Source organism: Strigops habroptila (genome assembly GCF_004027225.2).
Source record: "Strigops habroptila isolate Jane chromosome 13 unlocalized genomic scaffold, bStrHab1.2.pri S16, whole genome shotgun sequence".
Taxonomy (NCBI): Eukaryota; Metazoa; Chordata; class Aves; order Psittaciformes; family Psittacidae; genus Strigops; species Strigops habroptila.
In genome coordinates, this window is record NW_022651054.1 from 1,715,728 (window position 1) to 1,731,861 (window position 16,134).

General features: G+C 45.2%; 1 protein-coding gene across 5 annotated transcripts in view; it reads left to right on the forward strand.

The window, feature by feature from the left end:
* COL26A1 (collagen type XXVI alpha 1 chain) overlaps positions 1–16,134 on the forward strand; it is a 175,734-nt gene that overhangs the window by 153,813 nt on the left and 5,787 nt on the right. For 3 of the 5 annotated variants that reach the window (XM_030472592.1, XM_030472591.1, XM_030472594.1), the window contains exons 9-14: positions 3,746–3,838; positions 5,275–5,336; positions 7,656–7,718; positions 11,398–11,442; positions 12,828–12,872; positions 14,207–14,291. In XM_030472592.1, the coding sequence (XP_030328452.1) occupies positions 3,746–3,838; positions 5,275–5,336; positions 7,656–7,718; positions 11,398–11,442; positions 12,828–12,872; positions 14,207–14,291 (393 nt within the window). The remainder of the gene's footprint in view (positions 1–3,745; positions 3,839–5,274; positions 5,337–7,655; positions 7,719–11,397; positions 11,443–12,827; positions 12,873–14,206; positions 14,292–16,134) is intronic. The other 2 variants (XM_030472595.1, XM_030472596.1) reach the window with 1 other exon arrangement.

Below are 16,134 nucleotides of genomic sequence, written 5' to 3' on the forward strand. Positions count from 1 at the left end.
TTCTTGGTTTGCAGAAGGAGACCAAAAACTTTATAACAATTTTTCTTGTTTAAAAACTTCTCTTAGTCCAAATCTCAGTGCAAGTGTAAGTTATCTGTGTGGTCATGGTAAAGCTACATCAATATCAAGACCATTTTCTTACAAAATGCACTGCGTTGCTTGTGGTGGCTGATTCTGCCCGCTGCAGGCTGGTGGAAAGCTGATCCTCTACAACCCATAAAGCAGCCTTGTAAATTCTGGGTAGGATTTTTTTTAATGTATTTATTTATTTTGAATGGAGCACATCTGAAAACTATAAACACAAGATTCCAGCTGCTGACAGCAGAGGGAAGCATATTCCTGGTAACAGGCATGTGCTCTCATGGAGATGTGAGAAAGCTGTATCACATTATTAGTAGTACAGTGTTTGGTTCCGCCTGAACATGGTTATTGCATGTGCCTTTATTAATCAGAACAAGTTCCTGTTGGCAATGTTTATCAGCAGCCAGAAGCCAAAAACAGGGAGACATATTTTCTCTCAGTTTCACTGTGCTGTGGTAAAGGAATTGGTCCCAGTTGTCTCCCTCCGGATCAGGTAGCAGAAAGAAATGAAGACAGGATTACTTCATTTCCATCCTGTCCCAACAAATCAAACCTATAACGGGGAATTTATCCCTTAGTCAGAAACTTCAAACATAGGCCAGAAGCTAAACTGCCACATGCCATTGCTGAGGCTGCTGCTGTGAGGATCACTTGCTTTTGCTGCCACTTCAAAATGCATGGATCAGGTATGTGGTGTAGAGTCAGCTCAGTCCTCTTTCTTGTGCTAAAACTGAGAATTTTTAGGAAAAAGCAAGAGAAAAGAACACAACTTTCACTCTAAGGGCCACGTTTTCTTACATCCCAAAGATTCCAGTTCGCAAAGGACACGTGAGATAACATGAACCTATTTTGCAGAGAGAGCAAGGGGGAACCGAGGCACAGCAGGCTTGCCTGCCCAGCAGATCATTGGTGAAAGGGCCATTGAATAGAGATTGTGCAGTGACATCCCAGAGCCTGCTGCCGTGCGTAGCCCTTCCTGAGGAATGGTGAATAGAGCAGAGGAAGCAAAGGAGAGGATGAAGGGAAAGGTATTTAATTTAGAAAACCATACTCATTGCTTTCAAAGCTGTTTAGCCCCACGCCTCTGTGATGCCTCGGCACTCTGGGCAGGTTTCACTGTATCATTTGAGGCATTTCTGTGGTGTTTAAGCCTTCCCCTTTGCAGGAGGTTTGTGCCCTCTCCCAGAGAAAATAGGTGCTCATATCTGGCCAGGTCAGACTGGTTGTGTGCTTCCTCTTGGCTTGGCTAGGAGTTGGAAAGCTCCTGGAGCGAGCTGCACATCAGGGTCTTCTCAAACAAGACAGACACTTGTCTGCATCTTGCTTTGGTACCTCCAGCAGCACTGAAACAAAATCCAGCCTTTGAGCCCAGCGGAGCCTGGGTCAGCAGGAGATGGCTGACAAGGGAAGATTCCTGTTACCATTTGTTGCTGGAGCTATTTTGTGGCTGCTACAACAGCCTCCAGCTGCAGAGAGCCCCAGAATGTCCTCTTGTTTATAAGGAGAGGGGAGTTTATAAGGAGATACAGGTTCTTCCTGCTGCTTTACAGGAATATGGGGAGAGTCCCCTTAAAACATGAGGGTTGTGTTTTAACACACTTCAATCCCTTTTCATTCACAGTATGTTTCATTCAGAGCCCATCCTGGAAGGTAACCTTGATGTGAGTGAGTTTTGCTTGGCCAGGCAGCTGAGGAAGGAGCTGCTCTGCGTGCCCATGCTCCTTGTGCTGCACAAGCCAAATCAGGAGCTACTGAGCTCAAGGGCTGTTGAGCAGAGCTCTCCTCCATGTCACAGTTACAGAATCACCCTTCATAAATAACTTTATGACAAATGTCAGGATGGGTGGGTTTGTGGGTGTAACCCTCATCATAATAGTGTCCCATTTAGCTGGAATGTTTTGTAACCCTAATCTTTATCCCTGACTTAGCTCCAGCAGTAACTAAATCCTGGTTATTTGCAGCCCATCCTCTCCCCTCATCACTGAATGTGCATTTGATTTTGTTGACCACTTTTTCTTTAAAACAAAAGGCTCTGCAACTGTTAATGCCTTCACTGCTGTTTGATGCTCACTTCCCAATCTCATCTTTCTCCCAAGCCGTGATGGATTTTGACACGGTTAAATAAAACTCAGATTAATTGGATTACACACTTCACTTGGGTACCTTTCCTTCTGAACATAAAAACAGCCTCAGTTGCTTAGTTTCAGGGCTGTGAAGAAGGGAAGATGGATGGGGTTAGAAACAATACTCAAAGACCTGTTCACATTCAGGCTTTGGTTCTCGGAGGGATCTGGGTTAGATCTTGTGCTGTTCTGCTGCCGGGAAGGCATCCCAGAGATGTACTGTCATCCTTGGCAGTTAAAGAGATTTCACAGTTTTCCCTAGGATCTGCTTTCAAACAATGAGCTTGAAAGTCCTCTCCATCACTGCCAACACTCCAGAAGTTGAAAAGGCTTCATAATGTGTCTGCTAACATTTCCAGAGATTTCACCTTATGTCCTTTGGGCTGAACTCTGCAGAGTAATTCTTCCTGCGTTGTGGCCTCCAGCTATGGAAAATGGACTTTTCAGAGGGTTTAGTGTCCCAGTGACCAGGAGCCAACATCTTAAGGTTAAATGCAACAGGACATACGTAGTTGGTCATACAGCACTGGTCAGGACAGGGGATTGCATGGCTTAGTAATGGTGTTACTGAGGACATGGAGGTTCTCTGCCCTGCTTTGTGATCTTGTCGGTTTTGGTCACGGAATTTTTGCCCCCAGGTTTTCACAACTGCAAATAGTATTGTGGGATGTTCAGATGAAAGATACTGCCATACAGGTGCCCCCACAGATTACTAACTAGTATGGTACAGTACAGGTCCATAGGGAACAGGGTTGCTGAACATGGTTTTGGAATTGCAGTGAGTGGTAAGGGTTGCTTTTTTATACATAGCTGTGTTTTTCCCTCTTCAGTTCCCAGCTGAAGAGGTAAGCCTGGTGGGTTAAGGGAAGATGGGGATGGCTACAGGCTGCTGATTTTTCTTTGTAACAGGAGCAGACTGAGGAAGGTGTGCAAAAGCACAGAATTCCTCCAATTCCTGCTGATGGCTTTCCCTTCCCTGCTCCACTCCCATTTCCATCCGTTCCCCAGAACTTAGGGGTCCTGCCCAAGCTGCCCAGTTGAACAAAATGGCAGGAGAGTTCCCTGAGTGTGTGGAGGGGGCAGAGCACAGCCTCTGCCCAGGCTTTCCTGCATCCTTGGACCTCACGACACCTCCCACCGGCCAGGGTGAGCTCGCTGGGTTGGTGGGGATGTGCTGGACTGCCAGCTTGGCTCAGCAGTTCACTGATGCCAGGTAGGAGAGAGCTCCAGATCCATGTTTGACTGCTCAGGTAGCCAGATGTGCTTTGGCATTCAAAGGTAGGGTTATATAGGCGTGCAGGAACACCTTTTTTTTTATCAGAAAGGACACCTCTGGGACTGTCAGAGGTGAGATGAGCATCTCTGCACGTCCAGGGGACACAGCCTTAGAAAGCAAAGGGCAGTTGCTCCAAGAGCCCAAATTTTGCATTGTGAAGCACTGCCTGCCGTTGGCCAGCAACAGGCGCCAAAGGATTTTGGAGAGAAGTCCTGCCTGCTGTGGCTGGGCAGCCCGACACTGACTGCTCTGCTCTTTAACACAGATGGAGAACCCCAGCTGGCCTCCACCGTCATAGACACCATCATGGCTGGCCTGCCAGGACCTCGGGGAGCCCCAGGCCCTGTTGGGCCACCAGGTAATAAACTCGATTGAGCTGCAAAGCTGTAATGATGGGGAAGATGAGCAAAAGAAACTTCTGATGGAGAGAGGTCTGTGGGATGCCTGCAGGGAAAGCAAGTGGTCTTCACTTGAAGGGCAGGAGAGCAGTGGGTCCAGGAGTGGGAAGGGTGGCAAGAAGTAACCAGGTTTCTTATCTGTTGATAGTGGCAGATTGTTTTACTTTTGTTAGGAGACACCCTGAGAAGGGACTAATTAAAGACTGTCTGTAAGAATGGGTTGTCCTGTGAATTCCTTTATGAGAGCAGAGTTCTCACCACTGTTGCTGTAGAGCTCCACTGAGCAGGATCTGCCCAGCTGCGCTGTGATGTGTGTGCAGACTTTGGTTTGAGCTATTCCAGATTTTCATCAGTATAACTGAAATCAGAATCTGGGATGAAAATTCAGTGGCAAGTCTTTTTCTCTGCCCTGATGGCTGGCTTAAATTATAGTATTCCTGCAGACATCAGCACTTCCCTGTATGATGCATATTTAGGAGTGAACTCCCATTAGTTGCAGAAAAGGCTTTTCCTTTCATTCTGAGGGCCTTTAATTTATCCCTCAAGTCCTTTATTCTTTGACTTAAGCATTTGTATGGTGCATTAATGCTTGAGGCTGATTCAGCTGTACTTTGTGTATAACGTCCACATTGTTTCATCTCAAGGGTTGTGACAACCAAAGCAGAGAGGACTATTGCTAAGTTCAGACTAAGCAAATATCCTGTATCCCATTTGCAGGTATAATTTAACAGCTACTGTTGAGATATAATTATTTTTCAGAATTCTAACAGAATTAATCTGTTAAATGACTGTGTAGAACAAGTTGACCTGTTTTAGACAGTGTTTAACTCACCCTGGAAACAGGCTTTTCTGTGGTGCAGACTTAAAAGAATTTGTTGCCAGTGGACTGAGCAAAGAATAAGAGAGATCTTGGCTTTGCCACAGTCAGCCTCTCATGCTGGCTATGTCCAACCCCTGTCTCCTTCATGTTCATCATCAGCTTTCTGACAACACCAGAGAGACAGACCAGAGCAGGCCTGTGGACTTCCCTTGCCACCTACAAGGCTGTTTCAGAAACAGCAACTGTAGTATCTTGCTCTGATGTAGCTGTTTCATGGATCTAGTTTTAAAGTTGTCTTTTTAAACAACGAAGCATGTTACAAACATCCTTCCTGCCTATTTTCACCTTTTTTGCCTCCCAGAGCTCTAACATCTTCCCTAGGGCATAGGGATATGTTATATCAGGATGTGGATATCTGACAATCCAGCGTGTGAATGCTGTAATCCTGTGATCAATGAATGGCTCTTGCCCATTGAGAGACTAAGCAGAACAATGAAAGGAAATGCATGTGTCTGGAATTTAGTGTCCTTCCTTCTAAGTCTCCTTAAAATTGTCTCAAATTATGATTCCCACCAGGGCCACCAGGCGCATCAGGACCCAAAGGGCCACCAGGACCTATCGGAGTCCCTGGATCACAAGTAAGATGCTTTAGTGCTTTGGGGCTGAGGGGCAGAAGTCAGGGGTTGGGTGGAAAACATCTCATTGCACAAAGAGAGAGTTGGTTACAAGTCCTAGATCTGATGGTTTTTTCCCCTATGAAATTCTGTGATTTTAATACCTTTTTTCCATTCTGAATTGTGTTGAGAGGTTGAAATGGTTGCACTTCCTAGACATTCCCTTAATCATAACAACACATCTTACTGTTGCTGTGTCAAACCATTTCACTGTGGCCTGAGTTGATGCAAAGGATCTGACATGGGCTTTACTAACACAGCGATGGAAAAATACTGCATTTCCTGTGGAATACAGAGAAAGAACAAAAACGCATCAATGGGAATTCACCGAAGTGAATCTGTTAAGCCTCCTTTTTGAGAAACAGCACTTTCTGTTCAAGAAAAATGTCACAAATTCCCATCAGTTTGATTATTTATTGCTACAAAAATTGTGGAGAGGGGAGATAATAATGGAGGGTGATAAACTCACTCAAAAGAATTCATGGTAGAAGAAGGGCAAAGGGAAAATGCTGGTTAAATGGAAAGGAGTGAAGTCATGATGAATAGTGAACTGCCAAACTACTCCAAGTTGTGGTTGGCTGATACAAAAGGACTCCAGTTTTGGGAAGTGTGTTACTTAATGTGGAGGTAAACCAGTAACATCAAGTATTTAAAAGGAATCTAACATGACTAAAGAGAGAAAAGTGACTGAAGAGCTTAAGTAACTTAGCAGAGGAATGTAACTTATATCCTGATAAGAAGGGGTTTGGAATTGCTGGAAATAGAGAAAGGAGATTTTTTACTAGGTATTTATTAATCATTTTGAAGAAGCAACAGAGAACAGGTTAGTGAAAGTTTGCCAGTGTAGCAGAATCATTTCAATTAGGGAATGCTCTGGAGAACGATGAGGAACTCCAGATAGAGATGAACACAGTGGGAAATTTGGCAGCAAAATGACAGATGTAGTTTAATGTGATTAAATAGAAGGTAATTCACAATTCATAAATAGGTTCTCTAGTAGAGTCTGTCTGTTTCACATGCAGCACGCATTATAAATCTTTTATATTTTACAATTCAGTGTGTGGAATTCAGTCTTCTTGAGCGTCCCTGAAAGTCACTGCTGAGAGCTGCCAAAAGCAAAGGATGCTTATGGACACTTCAGCTTTGTTCATGCTGCATGTTTGACATAGAGCTAAGACTGGTTTGTGCCCTACCTCATTTAGCAGCCCTCCTTAACTTCCTAAACCAGGCCTGCGTTCCTGAGTTTGATGTGGTCCCAGGGGAGACGTAGCCAGACAGAGGCCAGGTCGCTGCGCAGCTTGGTGGTGGGGCTGACTGAGGCAAGGAGCAGCACGGTAATGGTGAGCAGCTGAACCTGGGACAGTGCTCTCCTTTAGACCTGAAAAACGCTTCTGTCCAACCTTGTTGGGCCACTTACCAGATGTTGAGGCTCCTCGTGGCTACGCCTAGAAAGCCCATTTCTCTGGAGGTGGGGGCTTCTGGGGGCTGTTAAGCAAGTTGGCTTAAATCACCAGTGCTCTGGGGCAGAGCAGCAGTCTCATTGCTGCAGTCTCCAAGGTAATGTGCAAGTCACATCTTGCATGTGGTCGTGGGGAGCTGATGTGCTGGATATAAACAAACAATATTGTTCTCTCCCCGTCTGGTTTATAGCTGTGGCTGTGCTGGTGGGTAAGTTAAGAAGTTGGATCGATTTCTGCAAAGCACTTCAATTAGTAGAAATCTGGAGACTGTGCCCTTCTTATCCACTGGTGACTGGGGTATAGATTTGTTCAACCCAGGGAGCAAAATTATTAGTAGAGATTGGGCTTAATTTGAAAATTGTTTATTAGGGTGAGTGAATAGCTTCAAAATAATTTGCACTGCACAATCCAATTACTTTCCAGGTATGTGTGCTTGCTCATGCCACCCACTGAGGCAATTATAAGAGGGGGAAAGTAGTGGGGATTTTGAAACTAACCATACTACCTGTGTATTCATTTCTTCGTGGTAACTGAGAACAGGAACTATCCTGTCATACTGACCCCTAAAATGTGCTCCATCAGTAGTAGCCTGCAGTGCATTAAAACACCCAAACAGAGGGATATGCAGAAACTATAGGGCTCAGGGTATCTGTGAACAGAGCTTCCACTGCTTTTGCTTGAGGGTAAAAGAGAATCCAGCCCAATTGCTTAATGGGTGTCTGAGGTTTGCAGGAGCTGAGGATCACTGTGAAATGTATTCACTACACCTACTCAAAGGATACACAGTAGAAATTAATTCCTTCTCCTTCTGCATCTCTTCTAGGGCTTACCAGGCTCTCCAGGACAACCTGGACCAAAGGGCTCCAAAGGAGACAGAGGAGAGAGAGTAAGGTTCTACAAACACAGAGACATTCCCAACCACATCTGGGGTGATGCCTCAAAGTTATATTCAGCAGAGGTCTTTCAGATTCTGTGGGACTACAGCCAGGAATGATTTTAAAAGTAGAGTTTCTAGGTCTTCTGCAAGAAAGAAGATGAGCATTTACTGTACAGATAAAGGGCTGAATTGCTTGTAAAGTCTGGTGTTCCCTAAAGAGATTCAGGTACCAAATACATGGTATTTAAAGGCTTGTGCAGACCAACCTTGTTCCACCAACCACAGCTCTTTTAGTGTGGAGTATTTTGGGTGGTCTAACTGAACTCTTTCTTCTGTGGCAGTAAGGCATAAAAAGCTCATCAGACTTTTCCTGAATCAAAGCCGTTCCCCAGGTCGAATGATGTTCTTAATGCATTTGGAATATTGAATTCATGTTCTTAATATATTTATGTGCTATACCTGAGTTCTTGGTGGGTTGTCAAGTGCTAATAACTAAGCATAGAAAAAAAGGCTATTTGAATGTTATTTCCAAACTAGTGAAGTTTAGGAAACACCAGAGAAAAATCTAACAAGGATATAAATGTGTCAGCTTCCCAGTCCAGCATTCAGACACCAGGCACATTTCAAAATGGCATTTGGATCTTCAGCTGCTTCTGGTCAGCTTACTCTCCAACAGGCTAAGGTCTTTGAAATCTCCTCTGAATGACACTAGGAGCATAAAATCATTTGAGAATGTAGTACCTAGTGGAGGGTCATTCAGCAATTAGAGCTGCAAATGTAGAAGTGGGCACAGGTGGACTGTGGCGATCACCAAGACCCTAGTGCATAGAGGAGTCAAAGAAAGGAAGAAAGGTAAGAGTAAAATACTGGTTAGTACCTCAAAAATGATGGATGCCTGCGTGGTGGCTGCACTGACACAGCCTCTTGCCACAGCTGTAGGAAACAAGTTCCCTTTTCTTCCAGTGCCACTTTCACTGTCTCATAGCTGGAGGTGAACAGGGAGGTCACCACCAGGGTGGCTGTAGATGACATGCTTCCCCCATGACAGCATCTCCTCTTCTTCGTCTCTGCTCACTCTTCCAATCCAAATGACACAGGGATGTCTGAAGGAGGTAAGACAGACAAATGCAAATTGGTTAACTCCAATTTGATGACTTCCCAAGTTCAGGTGAATAACCAGCAACAGACTTAAACTACGCTTCTCTGTCCAGACTGTGTGCAAGGAAAGCCAAGTCCTTGTTTCATTCCTTTCTGAAGCACCTCACATCAAGGAGCAGCAGATATCAGAGATATCACACATGCTTTTAAAAAGCTCTGTTTTACTTTAGTACCTTTACACATTGGTTTGGGCGCCTGGTCCCTGTTCTTCTGTAAGAAATGACTTGCAGCTCCCTGAAAGACAGAGAACATTTTAAGTGACTGTTAGTAATTTTTTAATAACAGTTTCCTTGTGCAGAGCAGCCACTTTGGGCATGCATTGGCTTTACTAATAGACTGCAGACTGATGGGACTGGAATTTAAATAGATAAAGATAGCAAAAGCATAACTGATGAGGTTTCAGCACAGGTTAGTGACTGCAGCTCATTGCCATTAAATGTTAATTTTCAGTTAAGAAAAAAAGGCTTGGTATATGGCAAAGTGTCAAGTTCCCATCCAGGAGACTGATAAGAGCTCTTCCTCAGTGATTCATTTACCATTTTCCTTTAGTTTGTGGTTGACCATATTGCTAAGACTCCACTTATTTTGAAACAAAAGCTTTGTTGGACTGTGTCCATTCAGTACAGACAAACCCTTTACAGACAAACAAAGACTTTACCTTTGTTCCCTCCTTGGTAGGTACTCAGAATTGTGACTCTCCTTCTAGGCTGGGGACTAATGAGATCTTCAAATATCAAAATATCTTGCTAAATATAACAAATAAATGACACTTCCTGTCCTGGCTCTGTTAACATGGAAAGTGAAGCCAGTAGCTTTTTCTGGCAGGATTTCTGTAGGATGCTTTGTGTGCTTTTTGTCTTCTGTGAGTGTGAATTTGAATGCTGGTTTTGACAACTACATGCTGCAATTTTGGGTTTGGTGGATACAAATTAGGGCTAGCTTTACACAGAGCGGAGGAGCTGTGCAGCTGCACAGAAAAGCAGAGGAGGGTTTACAATATCTATTGAGATTTGAGAAAATGTTATTATACATTCTTCCTGCTTAATCTCAGAGAGAGCAGATGTAGAAGAGACCTGAAGCAGTCTGAGCGTATCCCCTGGATGGCACATCTATACACGTGCTGCTCACATCAGCCTCTCTTCATCTTATCCTTACACCGTGCCAGGGAGGGATATACCACATCATCTCCAGGCAGTCTTCAGAGGTACAGCTAGTGAGGGCCTGGGATAAAAGACATTTCTAACATTCAGCCTAAATATCCTTTGATCCCTTTTAAGCTGATAACATCCTTTCTGTTCCCCCTGGACATAGAGAACAGTCTGTTTATGTATTTTGAGTGTGTTGTTATGTCTCCTCTCTGTGATTTGCCTCTTGTCTGTGCTTTTTCACAGGCCTTACTCCCTCCTGTGCAGAATCCAAGTATTTCCCTTTGAAGATGCTCAGAGCACCTGACGAGCTGGGCCCTCCTCCCAGTGCTCTTTATGTCCCTATGGGCCTTTGCCTCGTGCTGGCTTTAGCTGCTCACCGACCACTGTGCAGCTCTCCATAGTAACGTTTTGTAGATGCTCTGGGCCTATTGGGTTTACACAAAGCAGCAGTTTGATGGGCACAAAACCAAAGCAGCTCTCCCTTTCTGGCAAATACTACAGAAAGCTGCCTCTAGCTAGGTAGTTTTTGAGGGGGAAAAAAGGATGGGTTTGTTTGTGTGTGTGTCTAAGGGAGAAGAGCCAGGTTAAATATGTGACTGTTTCATCAGCGGATTTCTAAAGATGCTTTCAAATTTCACCTCCTCTTCCCAAGCTCCTGCTTTCACATTAATTAATCTATAACTGCTCTCCTGGTCAGGGATTCTGCCCTGCCCCTGTGTGCTCCAGGGTGGGAAGCCAACACTGGGAAGGAAGGTAGGGGAAAGAAAGATGCTCAGTTCGATGGCGCATTTCATTCTGCCCCAGACCAACACAGACCATTTCAAAAGGATCAAAAAAGCCCCACACTGAAAACAACGTGAAAATTAGCACAGCAGGAAAAAAAAACAAAGCAACCAAAATACTGTAGGTGTGTTTTGATCAGGAGCTGTTGGGGTTGAGGCAGTGATGTGTGTGTGGAGCAGGAGGCAGATTAAATCAGCGCTCTGTGGGAGTCCTGGGCCCTGTTTGCTGTCTGGGGCAGCACCAGCCCATCAGTTTTACTAGCGAGAAGAATGTGGTATCTTCATAAGAAACAAACCTCCAGCCAAATTCCCTCCTGGTGTAACGTAACTGACTCCTGTAAAGTTCAGAAATTTGCTAATCATCTTACTGAGAGGTACTGAGCTTTGTATTGAACCAAACTTCTCCAGAGCGTGATGGGATTTGGAGCTGATGCTTGACAGAAAACCATGACCCCCTTTTGCTGCCTCTAAGTGATAATGTCAAGGGAGAGGATTTTTTTTTTCATAAAGCCATCTTAATTCCACTAGTAAAAATGCCACTATGTTCTTGTCAAATGGAAAACTATCATCTCCTAATGACACTTACTTTATTTCCAACAGGGACAAGCAGGTCTGGCTGGAGAGAGGGGCATTAAGGGATTTCCTGTAAGTGATGTACTTGCGGGTGTGTGCAAGACTCAGATGGGTTTGGTGCCTGCCTGGCACCACAGATACCACCGAGCTGGACTGCAGCTGGTCCCACCAGCTCTCTCAGACGCAATGCTCAGGTCAACTGTCTCCAGCTTAGACATTTGTTCAATAGGCAACCTCACCTTAACGTACTCCTCTGCAAATGAGCCACAGTCTTCCTGCATGCTAAGCAGAGTGCTGGAATGCCGTGCTCAGGAAGGCACCATGCCAACAGGGGAGATGTGTTTTGCTTGGAGATTCCCTCTGGCCAAACCTTGGCAGCCAGAAGCCCTCTCCAAGGAGGTTCCTGGCACTACCAGAGCCCAAAGGTGGGCACTGTGAAACAACTCAAAATACATCACCTGCTCTAACATCCTCTTGCACCTTGGTCTGCCAAGCTGAGCTGGAAACCCTTTAATGAGATTAAGAGATGTCTCCAAATGAGACAATACCTGAGCAGATGCACACAGGAGATGCCTGCACTGGCACATATGGCTAGGGTGCAAACAAACCCGTGGAGATGAAGGTTGGCTGAAAGTGAGCTACTGGAGCAAGCTGGGGTGTTGGCTGGCAGCATCCAGAGAGGGCCTAGGTCCTCTGGGAGGTTTCTCTTCTCTTTTCCTTAAGTCCACCTCATTGTTTTGTATGATTCACACAACCTTTTCTTCAGTCCTTCCTCCCATACCCACCCTGCTTTGCAAGTATCTCAGGGATGTCCAACAAGTTTGAGGAGCCCAGGAATTTCCACTCTCTTATTCACCAATTTGTTAGCCTTGTTTTATGTTTAGCTTATGGTTTAATCTCTCCATGTCATCTGTCCTTTGGGAAAGGCATGAACTTCCTGGTCAGGGGGTGGAACAGCAGACCAATATTCATAGCACATTGGGATCTTTGTTCAAGAAAAGCTTAATGAGCATCTTCAGAGGCAGAAAGTGATGTGACTAATGAAAGCAGAATAGGGGATTTTATGTTCTAAAGCAAAGATGAACACGTGCATGTCTGGGGGAAGGGAGCGGTATTTTTATCTCAGTGTTTTAGCCTAAAGCATCGCTTATTGAGCGCTTCATGAGATGCATATAGTCTTCTTGTGAGCCTGGGCCATGGCAGGCAGCCACTCCTGCACCTTGGCCACTCCTGGCCAAGTGCTTCAGTGTCAGAAACGGTGACGACCTCCTGGGAAGCTGATGGGAGCTCATGAGAGCACTTTGGCCCTTGGCACGAAGTGCCAGAGGGTCAGTTTGTTTTCTGCTGTTGAAACGCTTCTGTCTTTAATCTGATCCTTTGGAGGGAAGGGATGCAAAGTGGTCCAGGACAGGTCCTGAGTCACATGAAAACAAATGTCTGTTTCTTGTTTGTTTTAGGGTGAACCAGGCAAGAAGGGTGAGGAAGGTGACAAAGGTGCTGATGTAAGTGTGTATTTCTACTGCTATTTTATTTTCCTTTTTATCCCTTCATTATCCTTCAACCATATTCCCTTTGGCAGGCTGGTTTGTGGGGGCAAGGGCTGTGTCCACAGTTAAGCGCAGAGCAAGCAATGATGTGAACCTTGGGTTTGAACTTTAATACATGCCAGAAATCCTGGTCTCTGAGGTTTCCTTGGCCATGTTGTCAGCTGCCTTTCTCACTGTGTTCCCTGAACACCTCAGTACACAGCTCCTACACGGCAGGGAGTTCCTCGCACACTGTCCCTCCCACGTGCCCAGGGGCAGACTCTCAGAAGCGATCAGCTTGCATGTGCAGAGAGTTGGAGCTCTCACATCTCTGCTCTCCCACCCTAAAATACTTCCCAACAGCTGTCTGTCCCTTCAAGCCACATCTAAGGCAATGGGGGCAACACACTACAGCCTGAGTTTATGTGGAAGTATGTGGACAGGGTTCAGGCAGCACATGACCCAGCTAGGAGCTCTTTGAGAGGCAGTATGAAGCCCATCAGGATGGGCTTGCATCCCACTGTTCCAGTTTGTAGGGAAGCAACAGGACGGTGCTAGCTACATGTCCCACATTCCTGGTTAAGAAACAAAGAGGAAGGGAAAGCCCAGGTAACTCACTGATGTTCAAAGTAAATGTTAGACAAGAGCAAAACCTGTTTTCCAGGTAGTTCAGCACAGTTTTTAACACACGTTGCCCAGTGTAACGGTTTGACAGTCTTCTAATACTTAAAGGGGGCCTACAAGAAATTTGGAGAGGGGCTTTTGACCTGTAGGTCTTTTGACTGGGGCCTCTAGGGACAGGACAAGGGGAATGGCTTTAACCTGCCAGAGGGGAGATTGAGATGAGATTTATGCAGAAGTTGTTCCCTGTGAGGGTGCTGAGGCGCTGGCACAGGGTGCCCAGAGAAGCTGTGGCTGCCCCATCCCTGGCAGTGTTCAAGGCCAGGTTGGACACAGGGGCTTGGAGCAACCTGCTCTAGTGGAAGGTGTCCCTGCCCGTGGAACTGGACAAGCTTTAAGGTCCCTTCCAACCCAAACCAGTCTGGGATTCTGTGACGGGAATTTACACCCTGGGTTTGGCCCACTGCAGAATTAAGAACCAGTCTGAAGGGGATGGCTTTGGGCCAAAGACCCTGCAAACTCTGCAGAGTTGTTCTTTAAGTAGGGACCTCTCCTGCATTCCTACTTAACCCCATAGGTTACCTTTTATAAATGTCTACACTGCGTAGTTTGGTGTTATGGAGGCTACACTGAACAAGCAGCCTATTCTGCATCGTATTCCAATATTAGTTTTCTTTTCCTTTTTGCAGGGGGAAGGTGTTCAACAACTTCGAGAAGCTCTGAAGATTTTAGCCGAGAGGGTATTGATTCTTGAGCACATGATAGGAATTCATGGTAAGTGGGGCTAAAGTTTTCTTTTGTAGACAACTGAGGGCTTGTTCAGGCAGCTGCTTGATGGTTAAACATCCCCCCAGTCTTCTAAACTGTCTCTCTACTATCTGTTCAAGCTGGGTTTTCAAAACTACATACCCAGCATGACTTAAAGGACGCTTGATTCCCCCCCACCCCAATAATTTTCATTACAGTTCAGAGAGCCAAGTCACGAGCAGCAGCTCAAGCCATGCGGCACAGATCATCTACCAGCTTCCCAGGGAGCTACTTGTTCGAGTCTTTAGGCCAGATCATTTAATCCTGTTAACAGTGCCTTCCAAGTGACTTTAACACCAGTGAGGCCCTTGCTTTATTTTACAGAGAAAGCCCAAGCAGTGCTACCGTGTACCCTGAAACCAGTGAGCCCTGAATGTCTTGTGATTATAACGTACATAAAACCTATTTTCACAGTCAGATTTAAGGAAAGCCTCACATGTCCATCATTCAGATGGATTTTAAGTTTTCTGCTGAGGCTATTTTCTCTCCCATCACTGGTACAGTGTGGGGCATCATCCCTTAACAAGGGTTTCCTTCCCTTAACCAGCGTATGGGCTGGTGTGATTGTCGCAGATCAAGCTTCTCCCTTTAGGGTACTTGAGGATCAATTCACAGCTGCCAAAAGTTCCTTTTCAGAAACACAGTTACTACCCCAGCCTGTGAGACACAAGCCTCAGTTACTGTTCCTTGGCACTGACCAAGTCCCATAGTATTTTCTTTCTTATACTCTCCTTGACACATGGAACCTCATTCCTGGCCTCACTTGTAAATCAAGCTGCTCACACCTTCCTTCAGATCGACATCCTCTTTTATTATGAAGTGGCCTCTGGATATGGATTTAACCTATGAAAATGCTAAAGAGCTGAAATGTCCAGTAGTTCTTAAGCAAGTGACTTAAAGTGCATCGTTACCAGGCAGTACAGCGCTTGCTTGAGAGCCCACAGGCCCCTCCTGGAGCCAGCACAGCACTAAAATGCAAATGCTATTAGGCACTTCAAAGCCCAAACTGTGTTGGTGCGTGGGGCTGTTGTATGGCTGAGCTGTCTTGGGTGTCTGCACTGTTCTTCATTGTTCAATGGCCACATGTCTTTTAGAGGCCCAAAGTACTAATTCCAAAAGCAATAGGCAGCAACAGCTTAAGCTTTTCGGGAAATCATGAATCACAAACCCATGATTTAACCACAGTCACCTTGAGCTTACCTCTGCGTTAATCCCAGTTTGATTCATATTTTCATTGGATTTTATACATTGAGGGCAGGAAAAGATGTTTTTATGCTTCTTTGCTCCGAGGTGGTGGAGGTACCAGGAACATGCCCACTAGATAACCAGCAGCAATCCGTGCCCAGCCAGGGAAGAGGGGAAGGGGAGCCCAGTCCATAAGCACAGCGCAGCCTGTTCGCAGGACCCAGGGCCTGGCTCTCCATTGTCCTTTACTTTGTACCTTCATTTATACCAGTATAAAGCAAAAAGGAAGCTTCTGTAGACACTGGGGCTTGGACTGGGGCATTCACCTGGTTTACCTTTCTTTTACAATTTATTTGGCAATTGAGCAGCAACAAGGCAAATGCTGCTGTTATTTTGAAACAGGCATTTTGAAAACTGTTTATACTGACATATTTTCTGCTACTGCTTGGGATGGAGATGAGTTATTTATACCCAGGTACGTTTCTGTACAGGTGTAACTGCATCAGCAAAAATGGATGCTTTTTATTTGTACAGTGTAGTTTAGGCCATGTTTAAACACCTATATTGTATGACTTTAAATAGTTCCTTTTTATCCAATAACTATAGATTATTGCTAAGCAAGTGA